General features: G+C 35.0%; 2 protein-coding genes across 2 annotated transcripts in view; both read right to left on the bottom strand.

Annotated features, from left to right (window-relative positions):
• Positions 1 to 461: 461 nt before the first annotated feature.
• Positions 462 to 20,650, bottom strand: sgpp1a (sphingosine-1-phosphate phosphatase 1a). The gene is made up of 3 exons (XM_073816808.1): positions 19,716 to 20,650; positions 13,923 to 14,012; positions 462 to 3,033 (listed from the first exon to the last, which is right to left on the bottom strand). The coding sequence occupies exons 1-3, from the start codon at positions 20,421 to 20,423 to the stop codon at positions 2,482 to 2,484; spliced, it is 1,350 nt and encodes a 449-aa protein (XP_073672909.1). The 5' UTR covers positions 20,424 to 20,650; the 3' UTR covers positions 462 to 2,481.
• Positions 20,651 to 24,195: 3,545 nt separating this feature from the next.
• Positions 24,196 to 24,475, bottom strand: part of snapc1a (small nuclear RNA activating complex, polypeptide 1a) — a 5,780-nt gene continuing 5,500 nt past the window's right edge. The window contains exon 11 of the mRNA XM_073816639.1: positions 24,196 to 24,260. Coding sequence (XP_073672740.1) covers positions 24,196 to 24,260 — 65 coding nt within the window. The remainder of the gene's footprint in view (positions 24,261 to 24,475) is intronic.

Raw genomic sequence — 24,475 nt, 5'->3', positions numbered from 1 at the left:
TTACAGTAGGAATTTTACAAAAAATCTTCATGGAACATGATGTTTACTTAATTTCCTAATGATTTTTGGCATAAAAGAAAAATCAATAATTTTGACCCATGCAATGTATTTTTGGCTATTGCTACAAACATACCCCAGCGACTTAAGACTGGTTTTGTGGTCCAGGGTCACATATGTGTGGTGGGAAATAAGCAAGGATCTCTAGCACTTTCACAGTTGGTTAAAACCAGTAAATCATGCAGATAGCAGACCTTTGTCCAGGCTGACAAATTGAGAAATGAGTATGTGTGCTTTTGAACCTAAGAGAACTCAAGCCCACACACTTACACTGATAAGGGGAAACACTGCAAGCCAAGCATTTAATCAGTCATAATCAAAAAGCAGCTTTTATAAACATCACACTGTAATACAAAATGTTCATACTGCTCAGTAATCACTTTATACAAAAACACAAATACAGCAATAATTCATGTTTGTTTTATTCACTGTTATAAGTACAGAAAAATGGCAAGAACATCACAGACGAGGAGCCATAGATTACAGAGACAGTACATGTGTGAGTTCAGATAAGCATGAACAGCTCAAAGCTCAGCACAGGTAAGGTGTACAAGCTTCATTCATAATGCATGTCCTTGCATTAAACCCTAAAACATCATCCAGCCATCTGTGATACCCACTTCAGCTCAGTGCACTGTAAAACAAAACGGCTTATCATTCAGTTATGGTACATTTACTATATGCACAACTGATCGCAATTGAATATATGCATGACTGTTTGCTTTATTTATACTGGTGCACAGGTAAATCGTTTCAGATAAATTAGTCACCATCAAAACATATAGCACATTAAACAAATCTGTAGATGCGCATCTTACGTATGTTTTCATAACCAATAATGAGTTGTTGCAAATAATCATTATGGATGTGTGACAATATTCCACCATCAAAACCGTCCACAGAAAGTGGTGTCTTGTGCCTAGTTGGAGGATAAAGTGGCCCTGAAAAAAAAGGATGCAAGGCACTGGGGTTTCTGAGCAGTGAGCAATATGACTGGCTTTACAACACTCCCTTGTGAAACTGAACACACTAACTAGTACTAGTTTAATGACAGACAACATATCACCTTTCTAGGTTAATACTGACAATTTCTTGCAATCAGAAAAATACATGTCGGATTTACTTAGGCCATGTTATTATGCCCATAATCATATTTAAATAGCTAAAACTGCAGTGAATTCAGACAAGTGAGTATACAAGGATGTTCTGAGTGTGTTCCTGGAGAAAAAGATTTTAACATAGAGCTCTGAATTTTAACATTTCAATTTAGTTAGTAAAATGGACAGTTTACTCAAAAATTTAAGTCTTTCCAAGACTATACGACTTTCTTCTGTGATAGACAAAATAGGATTATAAAAAAACTCAAGTGGGTTTTAATTTTTTTATGAAGGTGAGTAAATTAAGAATTGAGATTTTTGGGTGAACCACTTCTTTAAGAACTGAAAGGAAATGAGAAACACTAGAGATATTACAAAAACTTATTTAAATTAAGTACTGAGCTATTTGCTCACTGCATAAATCTTACTCTCTCTAGTCATTTTTAAAAACATATCTGACGTGTATAAATAATACATTGACAAAGACAATGTTAAAGATATGCTGCATTCATATTCAGAGCTCAGAGCAGTCTTTTCCTAGCTTGGGTTTCAGAGCAACAAATCCACAGGAAGTTCATGTATATGGCATTCATACTGACAGGAAGTTCCCTCCCCTCATTCTTTCAATGCATTACCGCTTATTGTGCGGCGTGAGCTCAACCAGTTTTAAGATAAGAACAACTTTCTACACCTCTCAGATTTTGGAGTGTCTTTCCTGAACCATCTGGAATGGACCCACAGGAGAAGAAACAAGCCCTAGGAAGAACAGAGAATTATAAAATGTTATGAGAACAAGCCCTTGAGGGAAAACAATGGCAACGATGGTCACTCAGGTTAGCTCGCTTCAGAAGGATGAAAACAAATGGGAGCCAAAGTCTGAAAGCCAAAGTCTGTACAGCGAGGAACAATCCTGCGTATTGTTGAGTGAGAGAAAGCCCGGGATGGGTGGATGTCAGTCTGCTGAGGGAAAGCCACTTAAGACAAATGCAGGAAACATTTGAAACCTTTTTTAAAAATGGCTATAAACATTGCTGTTCAAGAGTCAGAAGCTTTGAACAGGTCCTCTGAAGATCATGACGTCACACGCACTCACTTTCAAGCAGTCCGATTACCCACCGTTGGCGAAAAAACGCCCAAAACCCTGTTCAAATTGATCAGCTTGAGAAAATCTGTAAACAAAAATAGTTAAAATAAATTAGCATGGAAAGGGAGCTGGTAAAATTATCACAACCAAAAGGCTTCCCCAAGTTTTGGCTACAATTGTGGACCTTCAGTAGTCCAGGTCATGTATAGGTTAAGCTAGGATGAAAACACAGATGGATTTTCTTCAGGATAAGCCAAGGAAGCCAAAGAGAAGTGGCACCAGGAAAGCGCAGCTGTAGGCCACTGTGCCGTAGACCATATACCGGTACGCAATTTCCACCTGGCCATGTTGTCTAGCTTTCCGAACGTCGTCGCAAGGCACGCCGAAGATCTTGCACGCCAGAGGGATCGCCACTGCCTTCATGGCAGCCCTGACGGCTAGAAGCACAGTTACTCCTACCAGGAGTCGCATGAAGGAACGGGTCAATAAGGCCCCGTCGATCAAGGGCAGGGTGAGTGGGAGAGCTTCGTTGGGCGGATCTGGCTGCAGACCTAGTTGGTAGTTCAGACGACATGCCAAAGCGGCTCCAGCAGCTGTGGCCAACGCTTGGGCTGTGTCTCCACGGGAGGTGCTCCATGAGTCTAGTGAAAAGGCCACCAAGCTGAAGCCAACATGCACAAGGACGACGACCAGAGGGGCGTAGCTGTGGGACAGGTAGAAGGTGTCGATGTCATGAAGCATGGGCTGAAGAACCGCCAGGATGAGCACGCTGTAGAGGAAGCCTGTGATCACCTCCTGTGAAGATAAAGGAACAAACTTATTTGACTCATTTAGTCACCCTCATGTCATGAAGGAACACCTTTGAAACACAAATTTAAATATTTTTAATGAAGCCGGAGAGGCGGTACCTTAAACTTCTTGTTTCGCCTGAATTTATTTTTGAAATTTTGGTTACCTGAACTTTCAATGGAGGGAGAGAAACCTGAAAACAACTGAAATAAGTACATTGCATAAGTATTCATACCCTTAGCTCAGTACCTTATACTCAAAAAGACTTGAGGTGTAGAGGCAACAAGCTTTGCACATGAGAATTTGGCAATTATCTGCCATTCTTCCCCTCACCTCTTCACCTCTCACGCTCTGTCAGCTTGGATGGGGGTAGACGCACATTTTCAGGTTTCTCCAGAAATGTTTGATTGGGTTCAATTCCAGGTTCTGGCTGGACCACTCAGAGACATAACAGAGTCGTCTCTAAGCCACTCTTGCTGTGTGCTTAAGGTCATTGTCATTAAGGTTCTGAATGCTCTGGACTGGATTTTCATTAAGGCTATCTCAAGATTTTGGTGCACTGAGCTTTTCTTCTACTCTAATGTGTCCCTCAGTCCCTGCCACTGAAAAACAGCCCCACAGCATGAGGCTGCTACCAGCAGACTTCACTTTTGGGATGGTACTGTGCAGGTGAGCAATGCCTGGTTTCCTTCAAACATGATGCTTGGAATTGAGGTTCATCAAACCAGAGAATCTTGTTTCTCACAGTGTGAGGGTCCTTTAGATCTTTTTGCAAATTCCAAGTGTGCGTTTAATGTGTCTTCACTGAGAAGAGGATTGAGTCTTGCCACTCCACCATAAAGACTAAATCGGTGGAGTGTTGCAGCCATGTTTGTTCTTCTGTAGGTTTCTCCTATCTCCACATATGATCATAGAGCTCAACTAGAGTGACCATCAGGTTCTTGGTCACCACTCTAACCAAAGCCCTTCTCCATCAATTGCTCGGCTCTAGGAAGAGTCCTAGTTGTTTCAAACTTCTTCCATTAAGAGTAATGGACATACATGCTTCTGTTAACTGTCCGATGCAGCAGATTTTTTTCTGAACCCCAGATCCGTGGCTTGATGCAATTCGGTTTCTGAGCTTTACAGACCTTTTTTTATTTTTTTACCTCAGGTAAAAAAAAAAAAAGGTTTGCTCTGATTTGCATTTTATTAGGATGTTTGTCTTTCCAAATCATAAACATTCAATTGAATTTGGCACAGGTTAATTTCACTCGAAGTGTACAAGCGATTTGAATTCTCCTGAGCTAAATTTCAGCAGTCTCAGAGGGGTATGAATACTTATGCAATGCAATCATTTAAGTTTTTATTTTGTAATATATTTGCGAAGATGTTAAAAAACTTTTTTTTATTTGCCATTATGGTGTATGGAGTGTAGAATGATGTGGGGAAAAAATGTAATTTAAAGCCATTTAGCATAAGGCGGCAACATAAAATGTGGGAAAAAAGAAATGAAAGGGTATGAATACTTTTTTCACAGCACCAAAAGTATTCTCGTAGCTTTGTAACATTACGGTGGAACCACTGATGTCACATGCACTATTTTAACAATTTCCTCACTACCTTTCTTGGATTCCATCAAAAATATCTTAATTTTTGTCCTGAAGATTAATGGTTTATAAGTTTGGAATGACATTAGGGTGACAAACTAATACCAGAATTTTAATTTTAGGGTGAACTATTCCTTTACAAATATCCAAATTTGTGTTTTAACCCTTATGCGGTCTTCGTTTTGGAATCACACTCATGGTCTTTGGGGTCTCTAGAGACCCCAGGCAACAAAACTTAAATTTTGTAACAAAATAAAAGGTAACAAAAAAAACAAAAAAAGTTTTTCCTGTTTATTAATGTTTTTACTCCACATTTGTGCAGTTTTCGCAGTTTTTATGCTATTTTTTAAATATATATAAATTATTAAATAAATATATATTTTTAATAGGTTTATATGCAAAAACAGCTTTTTATGTAAAATTGACTTTATAAAATACCCACATTTTAAACTTTCATTCATGGGGATAATATGGATAATTTGATATGGTTTAGTGTAAGATTTTTGCCCATTTTTTGGAAAATGCCGTTTTAAAAGTAAAAAAATATAACTTTTACCACTAGATGGCTGCAGAGCACTACTATTAACTAATTGCTATTTGACCAACAATAAGATATCTTTTCACAAGTTTTTTCAGTTGAATTCATATCTACATATTATGAAATCACAATTATTACGATAAAAAATACTTTTTGACAAAGTTAAGCATTTTTTGTACTAAAACAAAACCAGTTCTATTCCATATTGAGTTGCAGTACAAAATATGAACATAAGAATGCAACAACAACATCTTTTTTACTTTTTATTTGACAAATTATAAGAGAGCAGTTTTTATGGTCTCCAAATGTAGTCCTGTGTGTTTCATGATATGTAGATATGAACTCAACTGAAAAAACTTGTGAAAAGACATCTTTCAGGTGGTCAAATAGCAAAAAGCATATAGTGGAGCTCTGCAGCCACCTACTGGTAAAAGTATTTTTTTTACGTTTAAAACTGGATTTTCCAAAAGATGGGCAAAAATCTTACACTAAACCATGTGAAATTATCCATTTTATCTACATGAATGAAAGTTAGTCATGTGAGGTTTTTATAAAAGGGAATTTTACAAAAAAAGCTGTTTTTGTGTAAAAACCTATACAAAATATTTGTTTATTAATTTATATATATTTTAAAAATATCCTAAATCCTCCAAAAACTGCACACATGAGGAGTAAAAACATTAATAAACAGGAAAATAACATTTGTTTTGTTTTTTTAACTATTATTTTATAACAAAAATTGCATTTTGTTGCCTGGGGTCTCCAGAGACCCCAAAGACCACGAGTGTGAGTTTTTTTTTTACACCAAGATAAAATCATGCTATCAATCCAAATTTTTTTTTTTTTGTAGATCTACAAAGTGTTTACAGTTTTACAGAGTCTCATGTCTCTTGGACAAAGAGAACATTTTTTAAATTTTTCCAAACGCCTTTTGGGGTAAAAAATACCCCGAAGACCGCATAAGGGTTAAAGATGAACCAAGGTCTTACGGGTTTGGAACGACATAAAAACGAGCCATTAAATTTGTTATTGTCTATTCACTACTGGCCTGGCAAACAAGATTAAGATTAGTGAAAACAGGTATTGCTTGGCACGAGAAAGGTGGTGTTCAAGCATCGATGATCTGTATAAACAGTGTATGAGTGATTATGGAAACTAGGACTCGGCCGTGTATAGAATTGACAAAAACATTCACCCTGAAATAAAGCATTGAGGTATTTAAAAACCATACACACCTCAGCTGCTTTACTTTGTTAAAGCTGATTCAGGGCATCTGTTTATTTTATGTGAGATATCACAGACAGCAAATGTCCAATGTTTTTGCCTTCAGCTCATTTTCTAACACTGCAGCCTCGACGAACATTACAAACTGGTTTTGTAACATTCTTCCTTTAGACTTTGACATTTTATGTTGATTTTAACGTAGATTGTAAATTGATGTAAAATCTTTGCGAAGAAAGGATAGATTTTTTATATTTGAAATATACTTAAAATATATATTTAAAAATGTAAACTTTTCACTTTTCAATTATTCACTTGCCCTCATGTTATCATCACCCTTAACCACAAAATCAGTCTAAAGTAGCACAAGTATATTTGCAGCAAAAACCAAAAATACATTGTATGGGTCAAAATTATCAATTTTTTGGTGCATTGTGTGAGAAACAGACTGATCGTTCATTCTACCTTTGCATCACAGTTAAGTACCAGACTGTTTTTTGTTTTTTTTCCGTGTGTGTTCCACAGAAGAAAGTAAGTCGCAAGGGTCTGGAGAGACATGAAGCAGTTCAGTAAATGATCTATTTGCCCCTTGTCGTCCGATCTGGTGTGGTGCGGTGCATGTTCAAGGTTAACAGATTATTAGAGCCTGACTTTGGACATCTCACGAGAACACCATGACCTGATTGTCTTTATATGATACACTCACGTTGTTATGTATTTTGAAATGGGTAAAGGTCAAAAGAGCCTGTAGAACAAAATGCCTAATCTGGGTATTCTCATTCTTCGTACGTCGCTAACTCAGTTAGCTGGATTTGATTGTTGACGATTTGGCATGATCTTGTATTGTTTGGTTCTTCGAAGCTCATCCTGGACTTGCTGTCATAGCAACAGGTCCGTAAACTTGAACCTGCTCGGGAGCAGGTTTATTTCATGTAAACAGGATTTAGGCTGCGCTCCTGGCGGGTTATGATTGGTTGAAATGGCGAGGTCACATCTGATTGGTTAAAGAGCAAGACTGATGCAGACTGACTCACATGGGAAAAGAAAAGTATTTTGCAAGAAACTGTAGAAAATAATTACAACGATTCACACACGAATGATGACCACAGCTGCACACACACATTATATATATAGCCTATATATACAGTTGCAATCAAAATTATTTAACCCCCCAGAGACTGCAGTACTTTACAAATGATTTTTGCTCTTTCTGAAGATTCAGGACTAAATTGCATCTACAACAGTTTTCTGGCATATTAAAAGTGATAGTAATGTCAATATATAATGTAATGTTTTTGAGTTATAGGATTTTTTAATAACACAGCTATGTCAGAATTATTCAACCCCTATTCAACATTGCTGTTTTAAGACAGTAATTTTTATGGTCAGGAACAAAATTTGCCAAAGTATACATTCAAATCTACTTACGCTTGGTTCAGGGATCAGTCATAGAATGTTTTTAAGTGGCCTGTTCAGTTTCCAGATGTAATTCTCATTGAAAATGCATGGTTGAATTTGAAGCAAGCAGTGGAAAAGTAAAAACCAAAGATTATCAGTGATCTGAAAAGCTTTTTCAGGGGAGGAATAATTTTGAACATGAATGTTTAAAGCCAATTCGATTTTTTTTTTTTTTTATTCATCAACTTACATTCTCATAATTACTCAAATGTGTCTTAATAAACTTTCTTTAATAGTTTACTGATGCCTTTGTTTAATTTTTTTTACAAAATGTTGTTCTCTGTAGCAAAATGTCTTGCAGGTCAAGGGGGTTGAATAATTTTGATTGCAACTTTTTTATTGTTTTTTTTTTTTTTTAAGAAATTAATACTTTTATTCACCAAGGATGTATTGAGTTAATAATTAAAAAAATATTAAAAGTTAATAATAAATAATTTACATTGTTATAAAAAAAATTATATTTTGAATAAACACTGTACTTTTTAAACATGAAAGAAATCTGGGAGGGTCACAGGTTCCAAAAAATATTGTTGATATTATCCAGCATTGATCATTCTAATAATAAATCAGCATATCAGAATGATTTCTGAAGGATCATGTGACACTTAAGACTGGAGTAACAGCTGATAAAAATTCAGCTTTTCATCACAGGAATAAATTCTATTTTAAAGTATGTTAAAATAAAAAACATTATTTTATATTGTAAAAACATTTTGCAATATTACTGTTTTTTTTTTTCTGTATTTTTAATCAAATAAATGCAGCCTTGATGAGCATAAGAGACTTCTTTAAAGACTATTACAAGTCTTACTGACCCCAAACTTTTGAACGGTAGTGTATTTAAAAATAAAAATATACATAAAATAACATATCAAGGAAAAAAACATGTAACATGGGCAGCACTTTAATTTGTCTGCTACTTTTTGCCAGCCCTCTCTCCTGGCTTTTGCAGACTTTAAGGTGTTTCCTGTCGTTTTAATTAAAGACTCAAATTCGGCATAACCTTCCATTAAAAGCTCTTGTTCTGCTTGGGAGAAAAACTGGGCACGTTCTTTGGCCATGCTGAACAGCCAATAACAGCGTTGCTAATCATTGTTTCTACTATCGATACATCTCCCCTTTTAAACCAACGCATGAACGCGCAATTATCTCAGATAACTCAATCCAGCGATACTAATCATAAACAACAGGGGTGTTCGAAGAACCCAATTAGCCGGATCATGATTAGCACAATGATATCATCTTGGATGTCTCATTTGATCTCGGATGTTTTAAGCAACGTACGAAGAACGAGCCCCAGGAGCCATCCACATAGTCACGACTCAGAACAAGAAACCTCTCTCTTTAGAGATTGCAGACACTTGGATCTGACAGAGGTGTAGCCTGTTCGACCTGTCCATGTGTGTTTTAAACATACGTGTACACACACGAAGCTCCATATACTGAAAGCCGAAAATCTCAGATTCTCTCCAGCACTGTGCCTCATCATTTACACATTCCCACTGCACTCCTGCTCTAGTCCTATAGCAGTCTTTTTAAGTTAGAGGATTGAATGTGTGCTGGAAAGATCTAAGGCCTCCTTCAGACTTTTTTTTTTTTTCATAATCCTCTCTACCAAACCACTCTGATCACAGCCGCTTCAGTCCTAAGCTGTCAAACAGCCCATCAGGGGCTCAACAATAAGGATTTTTCATTCCTGGCTAGATTGATCCATTAGTTCAGGTTTTGTCTGCATTTTCACACAAATACGAAATATTTTTAGCAATGTTTTTTAGGACGACTAATTTCGTATTTCAATTTACAGTGAAGTGATAAAGGGAACCCTGGGTATTAAGACTTGGATGGCTTAATGTGACATAAATTATGTCTGTTACTGAAATATGTAGTAGAAAACCCTTGAAAGATTTGCATTATTTAAAATATCCACATCGTTTTATACATATTTTGAACTTTGGTGGGCGCCATTATTTAAATGATGTCAAATGGTTGCACTCTGTGAGCTACTGCTGCTACATGTTGCTATTTTTACCGTAACACGACTTGAAAAATAAAATACTGATATGAGGCCACATTGTGCGGCTTTAAGTTGTAGTTTTCAGTCGAAGGACAACAAGAGAGCAATTTAAGTCTTCACTGCTTTCCTAGCGATAAGAAGAGGAGAAAATAATGGGAGGATGCCTGTGGACAAATAAACTTACTACTGTAAAGACCTGCGGCTTTGTTCTCTCCACTTTAGCCCTGATGCCTTTGAGGCTTTTAGTAGATGACGGCTATTAAAGGAGCTTACAAATGGCAGAGACAAGAAATGCTAGATGCCATCCAACTGGTTCATTTCATGTCATTGAAATAATGGCATCCCTCATAATCCAAAACATGTAAAACGACATGGATTTTTTGATTAACAGAAATCTTTCATATATTTTCTACTACATATTTCATTAAGAGACATGATTTATCTTATATTAAGCCATACAAGTCTTAATATCCACGGTTCCCTGTAAAACACTATATTTCATTATTTAGTGTTAATTCAGGATAACATGGGACATTTTTCCCTGTCATCTCAATAGCAAAGTGTGCCCAAATTCAACTGGATTCGTATAACCCCCATATCACATTTTTAACCATAAACAAAAAAGAACAGTGGTTCTCCCATATCAGGCAAACATGTTTTTGAGCTTCCACAAGAACTGATGTCTTTGGTTTTTGCAAGTACAAGTACAGTTGAGCTTATCACATTTAATGAACCTGCTGAACTGTCAAAGTTCTTGTTGCATGCACTTTCAGTTTCATAATAAATATCTTTGTTTTGAAGATAAACGAAAGCATTATTCACTGGTTAAGTCTGACATCAGGCATGACCACTTCCTTGTCCAAATGCTCAGATGCCATGAGAACAGACGGTGCTAATATACATTACATTGTGATATAATACTACCAGAAAAAGTTATAACCCTCCCTTTTAACTACATACCAAAATCCCAGATCACCAGACAATGAAAATATACATATAAATAAATAAACCAAAAAATTATTTGTGCTTGGGATGCTGTGAGCACGGAGACTAGTGTGTACACCATAAATTTGAATATGTTTAGCTTAAATGTTTAATATGAATAAACAGTGCTCATAAACAGCTGTTGAGATGGTATTCTAAAGGGGGAAAAAAAGTTGAGGCTTGGACCCGAAAACAGTGTCTGTTGGACGCACATTACGTCATCACTTAACAAGCGGATTGGTTTGGAATGACATGAAGTCAAGATGTCATGAAAACACGATGCTGAGATATAAAGCAATCGCTAAAGATGTTCCTCTGTACAACCAACTATTTTTAAAAAAAAGCTTTATATACACGATTAATTGCTATAAAATGATGCAAAACATGACTGACTGGTTGATATTGTAACTACTGTTTTCAAGTTACTCTTAAGTTCCCATTGATTTCAGCTAGCTGATAACAAATGTCCTGATAATTTATTCATCCCCATGTCATCCAAGGTTTTTGAGGAAAACGTTCCAGGAATTTTCTCTATATAGTGGACATCAATTGTTTTTCAAATTGTCCAAATTGCAGTTTCAGTGCAGCTTCGAAGAGATCTACAGGATCCCAGCCAATAAATAAGGGTCTCATCTAGCGAAACGATCAGACATTTTCAAATAAATAAATTGTATGCTTTTTAATAGGGATGCACCGAAATGAAAATTCTTGGCCAAAGCCGAACCAAATTAAACACTGGGCCGAAGTCAGAAGGCCAATTACCGAACACACTTTTTTTTTTTTTTTTACCATTGTATAAATTAAATAGCCAATATATGTTTTTTTACAGTTTTATCTTGCTTTTCAAAGAAAAAAATCTATTACAAAACAATACAGGACAGCCACCGGCTCATCACCTGCCTACCTCCATTCACTATTACGAATCTACACTCCCTCCAGAAGTCTGAGATCCTCTAGTGAAAGACGCCTCATAGTACCACCGCAGAGAGACATGAAATCACTTTCCAGAACATTCTCGTTCACTGTTCCTGCCTGGTGGAATGATCTTCCCGCCCCTATCCGGAATGCAGACTCCTTAACAGCTTTCAAGCGACTGCTGAAAACCCATTTTTTTCGACACTATTTGACTCAATAAAAAAAAAAAAACACCTCTGTTCTCCTCTCTTTCTTGATCTCCCCTTTCTAGCCAGTACTCATCTAACTACGCCTGATCTATGGTATTTTTGAGCACTTCCTATGTTGATCTGCCTCCTTAGGATGAATCGCTTGTTTTATTCCCATTTGCTTTGGATAAAAGCGTCTGCTAAATTAATAAATGTAAATGTAAAAACAACAATTGAAAAATATTTACCTAACACTAAATTTGTTTTACATTCTAGTAGACATTATAGCTAACCAACAAAGCACAATTTAACTTAAAATTAATAAGTTCTTTGGCCATTTTTAAGACCCTCTTCTTGAATCAGGCATGTGTTTAAATGTACAAATCATTTATTCAGCCTTTTCGCTTATTCTTATTTCGGTTGTTGAACATTCGGTGCATCCCTACTTTTTAACCACAAATCCTCGTCTTGCACTAACTCTGTAATGCACGTCCGTGACTTCATGCGTTCCGTAATTGCATTGGAAAGGGCACGCATGCTTAGTTCTTCATCAGTGTATTTCGTTTAAAAAAGGTAGGGTAGGGCGAAATCTCATTTTCCCCTCCAACTTCAAAATCATCCAACATTGTTGTTTTACCTTTTTTTTGTAAAGGCCGTTTGACTTTCTTTTCATTACTTCAGCAAATATCACTTGTGACCTTTCCAACATGACTACGTAATGTGTACATTTGTAGACTTGGAGCTAGTACAAGACAAGCATTTGAGGTTAAATAGTACATACATTTTTTTTAGATAAGATAAGACCCTTATTCCTTGGCTGGGATCGTGTAGAGCCCTTTGAAGCTGCATTGAAACTGCAATTTGGACCTTCAACCCATTGATCCACATTGAGGTCCACTACATGGAGAAAAATCCTGGAATGCTTTCCTCAAACTTTTCTTTGTGACTGAAGAAAGAAAGACATGAACATCTTGGATGACATGATCTGGAAATGAACAAATCCTTTAAGTAACACAATTTCAAATAACATTGCATATGCAAAAAAAAAAAAAAAAAAAAAAGCATGTGATCAATGAAGATAAAGTGGCGAAAGTGGACTATCCCAATAGGGCAAGTGATAGTGTCTAATGTCCGAGCACACACTGGCCTGGGGTCATCAGACCATTCTTAACACAATATCCAGACAGCGCACGATCTAGACTTCCTAAACCACTAGGTGTGCAGATTTCCACAAAGATGTTTTAGCCACCATCATCGAGAGCACAGCATTAAAATAACAAGGTTCCCATCACCTAGGCAACCAGCATCTGCTTTCTAAATCTGTCCGCTCTCACCAGCACTTAAACAGATAAAGACACGCAGCCTTTGCAAAAAATAACAGGTGTAAGAAGTTAATCGTAATTGTTACTATATGTGCAACCTGCAGCACTGATGACTAATACGCAGCATGTCAATCTTGATGACTAATGCAAAGCTTATGTTTCAACCGTCTGCCTTTTTTCTGCTCAACACATGAAAATGTAAATGATCACCACTGGCTCATACAAGCCCAGGGGAAGCAATTATCCAATCACGAGATATATTCTGTGAGGAAAAGAAAAACAGATGAGCATTAGAAGATCAGAGGATACTGAGTCAGCTGTGATGACTCACTGATTTGTTTCGTTGCTGACAGGAGAGGGTTGTGAAAAGACAAAACCAGCATAAATTAGGCAACTTCTGGAACTGTTACCAAAATCTAAGTCACGAAGCTGCAGAAAACATTCTCAAAGTAAAAATTGAAGGCATCTGCATAAAGCCTTAATGTGCTCTGAATAAGCATTATACCCTGTTCTAGTGCAACAGACTGAAATGTTCATGATTGTTAAAGGGTATGTTCATCCAAAAATTAAAAATGTCATTATTAGCTCACCCCCATGTTGTTCCAAAACCTCAACCCTTGCAGATAATAAGAACGATTAATTAAATGTGATGAAAACTTTACTCACCAGGACAGAGTGCATGCCCATATAAATCCTGCTGATGCACACAAGGACACACCAGAACAGAGCGATACTCAATCCAAACATGAACGGGTACTGTTGAACACAGACAAGAAAAACTTATGAGGAAGTGCAGTTAAATAGGCAGTAACATAATTTATTAAAACAGGCTTAATAACTAAAACCAACGGCATTTAAAAAATATTTTTGTTAGTTTTCTCATTTTTATTTTGTTTAAATTGTTCCACTGAAACAACTAAAACTAAAGTTAAAAAAAAAAAAAAAACTGTATGGGCATTTACTAAAAATAAAAAATGACCAAAAAAAAAAAATTTACTACAACTTCAAATAAAATTAAAATGAAACTTTTGATGAAATGAAAAAAGTTTTTATTATTTATAAATGCATTAATATTTTATTATTTCGGGTTATTTCCGGAACATTTCAGTTTCATTAAAAAGATCTTCATTTGTGTTTTGAAGAAAAGCAAAAGCTTAAAAAAAATTACTGGTCTGAATGTGTACAACTAACAATTTAAAAAAAGCTTTACATACACGTAATCAAAAAATGTGTGTCATTAAAATAATATTTTTGGTAGTTTTCTCATTTTTATTTCGTTTAACTCAATGCACTAAAACAACTAAAACTAAAGTAAAAAATAAAAAACTATAGACACATTTACAAAAAAAATTAATAAAATAAAATGAAAAAAAAAAACTTAAACTAAAATTAAAATAAAATTGATAAAATAAAAAGACTACAAAACCAAAAATATTCAATTTTAGAAATAAAATAATAAAACTAAATAATCCAATTCATATTTTAAACACAATTTCACAATCTGCTACTGTTCAAAAGCAAAAGCTGCGGGGTCATTAGGATTTAAAAAAAAAGGTTTTATTCAGCAAAGATGAAAGAAAATATTAAGCAGCACAATTGTTTTCAACATTGAAAATAAATGTCACTTCAGCAGCATATTAGAATGATTTCTGAAGGATCATGCGACACAGACTGGAATAATGATGCTGAAAATTCAGCTTTGAAATTACAGAAATAAACACCATTTTTCAATATATAAAAATAGAAAACATTTATTTTATCTTGTAATAATATTTTACAATATTACTGTTTTTTAAACAGTGAATGCAGCCTTGGTAAGCATAAAAGAAATGTAAAAAAAAAAAAAACGTTATGTACACTGCCGTTCAAAAGTTTGGGATCTGTATGATGTTTAAAAGTTTTTAAAAGAAGTTTCTTATGCTCATCAAGGCTGCATTTATTTGATTAAAAATACAGAAAAAAGTAATATTGTGAAATATCACGATGTAAAATGATGTTTTTCTGTGTTATTCCTGTGATCAAAGCCAAATTTTCAGCATCATTACAGTCTTCATTGTCACATGATCTTTTAGAAGTCATTTTAATATGCAAATGTTTCTTCAGTGTTGAAAACACTTGTGCTGCTTAATATTTGTATGGAACCTGTGATACTTTTGTTTTAAGATTCCTTAATAAATAAAAGAAACACTTTTAAAAAGAAAAGCATTTATTTAAAATAAAAATCTTGTAAAAAAATATACACTACCATTCAAACATTTATTTCTTTTTTTTTAAAGAAATTAATACTTTTATTCAGAAAGGATAGGTTAAATTGCTAAAAATGATAGCAAAGACTTGTTAGGAAATATTTATATAAAAAAAAATGCTGTTCTTTTAAATTTTTTATTCATCAAATAATCCTGTAAGTCCCCCAAAAATATTTACCAACATATATGATTCTAATAATAAATCAGAATATTAGAAGTCTGGAGTAATGGCTGATGAAAATTCAGCTTTGCATCACAGGAATAAATTATATTTTATAGTATTTTAACATTAGAAACCATTATTTTATATTGTAATAACATTTTGCGATATTACCTACTAGTTTTTTCTGTATTTTGATCACATAAATGCAGCCTTGATGAGCATAAGGGACTTTTTAAAAAACATTACAAGTTTTACTGATCTAAAAATCTTTTAAACGGCAGTGTATATCATAATCCAACATTTCTTCAAGTGGTATTCAAGAGTGCAGTGTTTGAATACAAAAGAGAAGGCTGAACTAACCACTTATAACAGGTTTAAAAAGCATTTGATACAACTTAGAGTAGGCTAGCCATTAAGATCAATCACAAATTAAGCAAATGCATCAGTGGGCCAAAGTACCTTATGAGTTCATCAAGAAATGAGACCACCAGCACACTGTTAATGTAAATTCATATCCTTGACGAATTCCTGAACATACTCTATTATTTAGAGGCAGACCAAGTGAAGTTGCAAAAGACTTGGAACGAAGAAGCTGCTGATCTGCAGAAAAGCCTCTGGATTTCTCATCATTCAGACAACAGATCTATTCGGCTGAACTTTCCTTCTGCGCTCATGCATTTATTCGCTCCAGTAGTCCGGGAAATATACCAGTACCTCCCACAATCCCATCAACATTGACTACTCTGTGCGTACATTAAAAATCTGAGCTGACTTGACCTCATTGGCTCTCCAGGAACTTCCATAATTTAATGCAGAGATTCCTTAAAAAACAAAAAATGTGAATAGAAAGCTGCTAAGTTCTCCATTCTCTAATCTATACACTTGTTTGAATAAATCATGCACAGAAAATCAACAGGCCAGAGCAATGGTGAAAGAAGAGGAAACATGTTTAAGCCTATTGTTTCTGGTTTCCTGCTAAATTAAAGAGGACATGAAAGCAAGAAAATAAACTATAGTCACTGTGTCCTGTTTTCTGCTCAAACAGCTGGATAAGACTTTTAGTCTTCAGAAGGTCCACAGCACTATATCAGTTTCTGCTGACTTCAGAAAAATGGCTCGGGAGAAACAAATGAATAAGATAAGTCGTGCGCCATGAGAATCTGTGAAAAGCAAAGGACCGAAAAAAAGCTTTCTACAGAAGTAGATCAGATTCCTTTCATATATAATAGATGTATTAGAAAAAGTTATCATAAGCAATAACACAACCTCTTCTGACTACATGCTAATTGTTGTTGAACGTAATGATTTCTTTGAAACAAACAAGCATATGATTCAGAAAACCCACACTGTAAAAACTTTACCCCAGTTTCAATTTAAAAACCGAAGTTTAGCAGCTGCCTTAAAATTTTAAGTTAAATCAACTTAAAAGTACAAGTCATGTTAACTAATTCTATTGTCGTGAGTTGAAAGGACTTGTAGTTTTAAGTTGATTTAACTTAAGAATAAGGCAGCTGCTAAACTTTGGTTTTTAAATTGAAACTGGGGTAAAGTTTTTACAGTGCAACAGAGAAATCCATATTTGTGAAAAATACAGTCCACTGCACAAACCTTTAGTGGTTAAGTAACAAAGCCTGCATATTTTGCAAAAAAAGACTGAGATTAATATCATGTCTGGAAATGCATTCACTAGGAACCTTGATTTCCAGATGAGCTACTTCTACAACAATGTGGAAAGTAAAACAATTTTCCAATGGATGCAACAGACTAAGAACAGATGACTGCTGAGATCTGAAAATCAATATTTGAGCATTAATGGATAAACACCCCTTTAAAGGGATAGTTCACTAAAAGTAGGTGAATTGAAAATTATGTCATTAATTACTCACCATCATTTCGTTCCAAAACTTTAAGATCTTCATTCATCTTCATTTGACTATTTTAACAATGTCCTTACTACCTTTCTAGAACTTGAACATGTCAGTTGTGTTGCGGTCTATGCAGGGTCAGAAAGTTTTTGGATTTAATCAAAAACATCTTAATTTGTTTTCCGAAGATGAACGAAGGTCTTACTGGTTTGGAATGACTAACCCTTCAAAGGAAGGGCAATCATTCGAGCATGTCAACATGAACTGGATGAACTTAACACAGCATTGGCAAATGAACTGAACTTGCATAAAAACTAAAAACATATCACTTCCCCTCAAGAGAAACAGCTTATTTCAGTACTTTTTGATGTTGCAAGTCCTAGCGATCAGTGAATTTGCTTCAGACGAAAAATACATCAAGGTAACCAGTAAAATCTGGACACGTGGAAATTATTAGCTGGCGCTTGCGTGATGCTTGCTAAAGGAAATTGTTTTGATAATGAGGACAGATGTTCAGAATGAATACAGCACACCTAATACAGCACAGCAAGTCTTAACATGTTGTCCTTAGACCTAACTTTTTATATTTTTACAGTGCTAGCATCTGTTTTTATTACCAGAATTGTGAAATTGAAAGTGTAGATACTAGCACTTTCCAATACTACCAACTATTTTAGTCTAGTAGGGGCACCAAACTTGGTCCTGGAGGGCCGTTGTCCAGAGTTTAGCTCTAACTTAGCTGGATTAGTCTGGTGACCCACTGCTTCTTTTGCTACTACTTACTATCCCAATAGTGGCAGTACTTCAATTGTTCAGTTGTTCAATTGAGAATCTGGAAAGGAAAGGACGCAATTTTTTAAAACTAAAGTTAATAGGTTGTAATGTTATGCACAAGCAGTATTAATTAAGATATCAGCCTAAAATTTCCTGACTGGAAATGATACGCACAAATGCAAATTTTGTCAAGATTCTCCAGGATTCCTGGAAATTCTGATTCAGTTTGGCCAACCACAAATGCCTTTTGTTCCTCAGTCAGCTTACGCATTACAATTTCTAGTTTTATATAACCTATTAGTAAGAAGCATCACTGCCATCTTACTATGAATAAAATGATAGCCTGGATGCACATGGATAAACAGAGATTTGCTCAAAAGTATACTTTTCTTATAGTACCTCTAATCTCAAGACCTAATGCTCAATTTAACACATCCTCTGTGGCAGTGGAGAAACCATGACATGAAATGAATGGCATAAAATTTGTCAAATTCAAGGGACTATAAAAAGACTTGTACTGTTAAAATTTGGCTTTCATTAGGGCAGTATGCCATATTTCAAGCAAAAAGCAAAAATTGTAGAGCCCATTGTTCAAAATGTTAAAATAGAGAGTTTTGGACTTATTTTTTCACTGAAATAAATGTTTTCTTTATTACACAAAATAGGCTAAAGTCTCGGGGAAAAAAGTAACGTTGGCTACCAAAGCTGGAAACCTAGCGGAAACACTGATCCACTACAATGCCGTACTTCTGTTTTTTGTGAAAAAGGGCATTTTAACGATCACAGCCGAGGAAAGAAGGGTCTTATCTAGCGAAACGATGGGTTATTTTCTAAAAATAATTACAATTTATATACTTTTTAACCTCAAATGTGTCTTGTCTAGCTTAGCAAAACGAGCATTTGAGATTAAAAAGAATATAAGTTGTAAATGTTTTTAGAAAATAACCGTTTCACTATATAAGACCCTTCTTTCCTCAGCTGGGATAGTTTAGAGCCCTTTGAAGCTGCATTTTGGAAGTTTAAACTCAGGGGCACCATAGAAGTCCACTATATGGAGAGAAATCCTGAAATGTTTTCTTGAAAAACAATTTCCTTACGACTGAAGAAAGAAAGACATGAACATCTTGGATGACAAGGGGATGAGTACATTATCTGTAAATTTTTGTTCTGAAAGTGAACTACCAAAATGTGCAGTTTGTCACCAATAACAATAGAATAGTTACTTCTCACTGTTTGACAGTGACTAATAGTTATAAACAAGTACTAATACAAGCAAGAAATAAGTACTGCTAATAATTACTGCTCAGAAATAAGACTAAAGTACTAATGGCTAATTAAAAAGCTTGTAATATAAAAAATAAATGCTAGGGGAAAAATTCAGTGTGTGAAAAAGTGCAAGAGTGCAGCATACCTGCCACCGGCTGCATGTGAGCAGGAACAGACTGAAGGGCATAGCAGTGCCGGACATGGCGTGAGTGGAGGGCATGCTGTACTCCGTGTTGTAGAACACCTCCACTTTGACCACAGGAGGAGAGGCAGGACGGGTCCACCGGATCAGATCTTTCGTGGACTGACCGAGGAAGAGCACCCAGGCCCAGACCACGATCAGCTGCCGGCTCACATAAGGGTCGACGTTCCACATCAAGAAGGGGAAGAACACGATGAAGAACATCTCATTGCCTAGCTCGGTACCGATGGTGAAGAGATAAAAGAGAAACTTGTTCTCGATGATGAACTCCTGGCCAACATCACCGGTCAATGAGTTCCTGCGTAACGGCTTCACTGTCCCTTTGGAGTCCCCCTCCGCGTCTCTCCCCGAGGGTCCGTTGAGGAAAGCATCTGAACATTCGTCCTGTTCAACACTTCCAGCAGTGTTTAAACTTTTTCTCAGCCTTTGGCCCGGAAGTCCGTGTGCTGAATCCCCACTGGCCGCGCGGTCTCCCTGACATTGCCCCACGCCAGCACCGTTGACCCCAAGCTTCTCGTCGCCCTCGGTTGGTTTTTTATTAACGTTAAACGTCCCGCGGACGCCGCAGAGCTGCTGGAATCTGGCGACATGGCAAGGATCCTGTAGGTATCGACAAAGGCAAACGAATCTGTGGAGCAGGTCGCTTGCCATGGTGAAACCGAAAGGAGCTCTAACACTGAACCAATATCTCACGCGCTGCTCGTGAGATGCTGTAAACACAAGAGCGTGCAAGGCTGCACTAAACAATGGCAGATTAGATTATGCGGCGCATAGCTGTACAACCCCCGAGTCTTCAAACCACAAGAGACAGTGGTAAAATAGACTGGCTATTTGACTAGGAGCTAGGAAGTAACCGTCCGTTATTAAGCAGGGAGGGCGACAAATACGTGGTTGAAGGCGGGGACGCGCACTAGCAGTGACGCACAGTAGGTCCCGGTCATTCTCATTTATGCTTAGCAGGCAAAAATTGTTTGCTAATGTAATATAATAACTAGCATTAAACTGGAGGATCTGAAAATGGGCGGCTCTTAGCGCTTTATTAAGTAGGATGAGTTCAAAAAATAAATCTCCCTCAGTTATTCACTGGGCTTGTTATATTCAATGGCTGTTTATGTTTATCGATGTTATTTCCGAGTGTAAATTATCGTACGCGTCTGTTCTGAAGCAGCTCGTTGATATATTCACATGCTACCTGTTACTTTTCTCCGCGCTGGTGTGGGTTCACCAATCACAGTTGTTTTTAAGTCCTCGATGAGGATTCTTTAAAAAAAATATAGATATTGTTGAGGGTTTCCGTTTGTACGAAGGGAAGCGCAAATGTTCAAAATAACTCTCTTTAATCATACGTTTGAGAATACAGACGTCTCTAAGACAAAAGCTTTGTATGAGCCTGTATGCGGTCGAAGTTTTTGGATTTGTAAGCAGTCGAGCGTCCCCTAATGGAAGACAAAATATTTTTGGTAATTATTGTAAAATTTAAACTAATTTTTAAACTGTACAAGTAACTTAAATAAAGAAACCAATTCATAAAAAGATGAATTTAGCATTAAAAAGACGCCAGTCTTGCCGTTTATGAGTAGATACCACACTTTGACAACTTTGACATTAATAATATAATAGTCATATTTTTGGTAATTATCGTAAAAAATATGAACTTGTGAAACAGTATAATTTAAAATGTACAAGTAACTTAAGATTAGAAGTAAAAAAGATTCATAAAGAGGAAAATAAATGACGCCAATCTTGCAGTTTATGAGTAGATACCACACTATGACAACTTTGACATTAATAATATATGATTCAAATGATTAATCGTGATTAATCACATTCAAAACAAGTTTTTGTTCAAATAATATATATATATATATATATATATATATATATATATATATATATATATATATGAGTGTGTGTGTGTGTGTGTGTGTGTGTGTGTGTGTGTGTGTGTGTGTGTGTGTGTGTAGGCTACTGTGTACATTTCTTATGTATACACACACATACAGTTAATATTTAGAAAATATTTACATGTATATATTTTTATTCATATAATTAATATTATGTATACATATATTTAATATACAAACACATCTTTTTCTTAAATATATCCATGCATGTGTGTTTATTTATATATACACAATAAATATACACAGTACACACACACACACATATATACATATATATATATTATTTGAACAAAAACTTTTATTTTGGATCATTTGACAGCACTAAATATAATATAATATAATATTTTTGGTAATTATTGTAAAAAAATGAACTTGTGAAACAGTATAATTTTAAAACTGTACAACTAACTTAAAAGAAACAGATTCATAAAAAGATGAATTTAGCATTAAAAAGATGCCAATTTTGCAGTTTATGAGTAGATACCACACTATGACAACTTTACATTAATAATAAAATATAATAAGTCATATTTTTGGTAATTATTGTAAAAATATGAACTTTTGAAACAGTGTAATTTTTAAAATGTAAAAAAAAAAAAACGATTCATAAAAAGGGAAATGATTTTGAATATAGCATAAAAATGACACCAGTCTTGCAGTTTATGAGTAGATACCCTATGACAACTTTGAATAATATAAGAGTCATATTTTTGGTAATTATTGTAAAAATATGAACTTGTGAAACAGTATAATTTTTAAAATGTACAAGTAACTTAAAAAAAGAAACCTATTCAAAAAAAGGAAAATTAATACAACATAAAAATGATGCCAATCTCGCAGTTTATGAGTAGATACCACACTATGACAACTTTGACATTAATAGTATAATATTTAAGAGTCATATTTTTGGTAATTATTGTAAAAATATCAACTTGTAAAACAGTATAATTTTTAAAATGTACAAGTAACTAAAAAAAGAAACCGATTCATAAAAAGATGCCAATCTTGCAGTTTATGAGATACCACAATATGACAACTTTTGACATTAATAATATTATATAATAGGTGACCCTGGACCACAAAAAAGGTTAAATTTTACAAAACTGAGTTGTATATATCATATGAAAGCTCAATAAATAAGTTTTCTATTGATATATGGTTTGTTAGGATAGGACAATATTTGGCCGAGATACATCTATTTGAAAATCTGGAATCTGAGGGGGCAAAAAAATCAAAATACTGAGAAAATCACCTTTAAAGTTCTCCAAATTAAGTTCTAAACAATGCATATTACTAATCAAAAATTACATTTTGATATATTTATAGTAGGAATTTTACAAAAAAATCTTCATGGAACATAATCTTTACTTAATTTCCTAATGATTTTTGGCATTTAAGAAAAATCAATAATTTTGACCCATACAATGTATTTTTGGCTATTGCTACAAATATACCCCAGCGACTTAAGACTGGTTTTGTGGTCCAGGGTCACATATAATAGTAATATTTTTTGTAATTATTGTAAAAATATGAACTTGTAAAACAGTAAATGTACAATGTAGTTTTTAAATGTACAAGTAGCTTAAAAAATTTTTCATAAAAAGGAAAATGAATATAGCATAAAAATGACACCAATCTTGCAGTTGATGAATCGATACCACACTATGACAACTTTGACATTAATTATATAATATTACTATAATATATAATAGTAATTTTTTGGCAATTATTGCAAAAATATGAACTTGTGAAACTGGTGTGCATTACCATATTATTTTAATGTATCATCTTAATTATGAACACACTGGTTTGCAGTGCAAACAGTTTCGCCATTTACCGCATTTGATTATTCTTCTCGTTATTTCCTTATAGCCGCTGATGAGTATCACATTTACAGAAAACAGCTGACTCCCACATTGAAAAATAAGTTGAATGAACCAGTGTGTTCATAATAAAGCAAGAGACACTAATTTACATATCAAGCAGCAAAATGAGCTGTTTTGAACAGCTAAAAATAGTGGATGAGACTGGAAGCCGAACCCATAAAATTTACAAATGGCCGCGCCCGCTCTTACCGGAAGAAAAAGGTGGATATTGAGTAAAACAGGTTTATTCAGTTCATGAAATGCCTCATCATGACAATTTAGAAGACAAAAATAAAAAGGACAGGAAAATGCGGAAAAAAACAACAGGAGAATCTGATTACATTTCTGTAAATTATAGCCAGCTGCAGGTCAAATTTGTAAGTTGTTCTAACTAAAAAAAAAGACTGATTTGCAGAATTCATCATTTAGTTTCTTAACGTTTCTACAGTTTTTCTGTGTCGAGGATAGGATGACACTTGTACAGCTGTATCTCATGGGTTTAGACAGACCTGACAAAGCCCACAAAGAGGAGCACTATTTAAAGACTGGAATCAGGGCTTTCTCATGGTGATTACGACAATGTGGAGCGCACCGAAGGACACAGAGGCATCTTTGTGGTATGATGAATGGGTTCCCCTAACTGAAGGATTTAATTTACCCTGTGGGGCTATCACAGGTTATGTCATACATGTGGCTATTGTATAAAACAGGTGTAGATGCTTAAAAAAGAAAAAAAAGAAAAAAACTGAGACATTGTAAACATTTCTCCACTAGAGGGAGACATGACTTTTATTTTATTATCTTTTTTTTTCTTCTAATTTTAATGATTTGGCCTAAGCAATCTAAACACTAATGCTTTCTGAAAACAAAACCTTTTAGCTAAATTTGTTGACCTAAACATCTATGCTTTCCCTATATGCAAAATGTAACAGCC

This window comes from Garra rufa, chromosome 13, assembly GCF_049309525.1.
Source record: "Garra rufa chromosome 13, GarRuf1.0, whole genome shotgun sequence".
Lineage (NCBI taxonomy): Eukaryota > Metazoa > Chordata > Actinopteri > Cypriniformes > Cyprinidae > Garra > Garra rufa.
Note: the sequence above shows the minus strand (reverse complement) of the source record. Positions and strands in the feature narration are given on the sequence as shown.

What these genes read in the sequence shown, in the direction of transcription:
- sgpp1a (XM_073816808.1), bottom strand. Translation starts at nt 20,423, where the DNA reads ATGGCAAGCGACCTGCTCCACAGATTCGTTTGCCTTTGTCGATACCTA. An exon ending in TCACATGCAGCCGGTGGCAG is followed by an intron (nt 14,013 to 19,715) that starts GTATGCTGCACT and finishes TGTGTTCAACAG; the next exon opens with TACCCGTTCATGTTTGGATT. An exon ending in TGGGCATGCACTCTGTCCTG is followed by an intron (nt 3,034 to 13,922) that starts GTGAGTAAAGTT and finishes TTATCTTCACAG; the next exon opens with GAGGTGATCACAGGCTTCCT.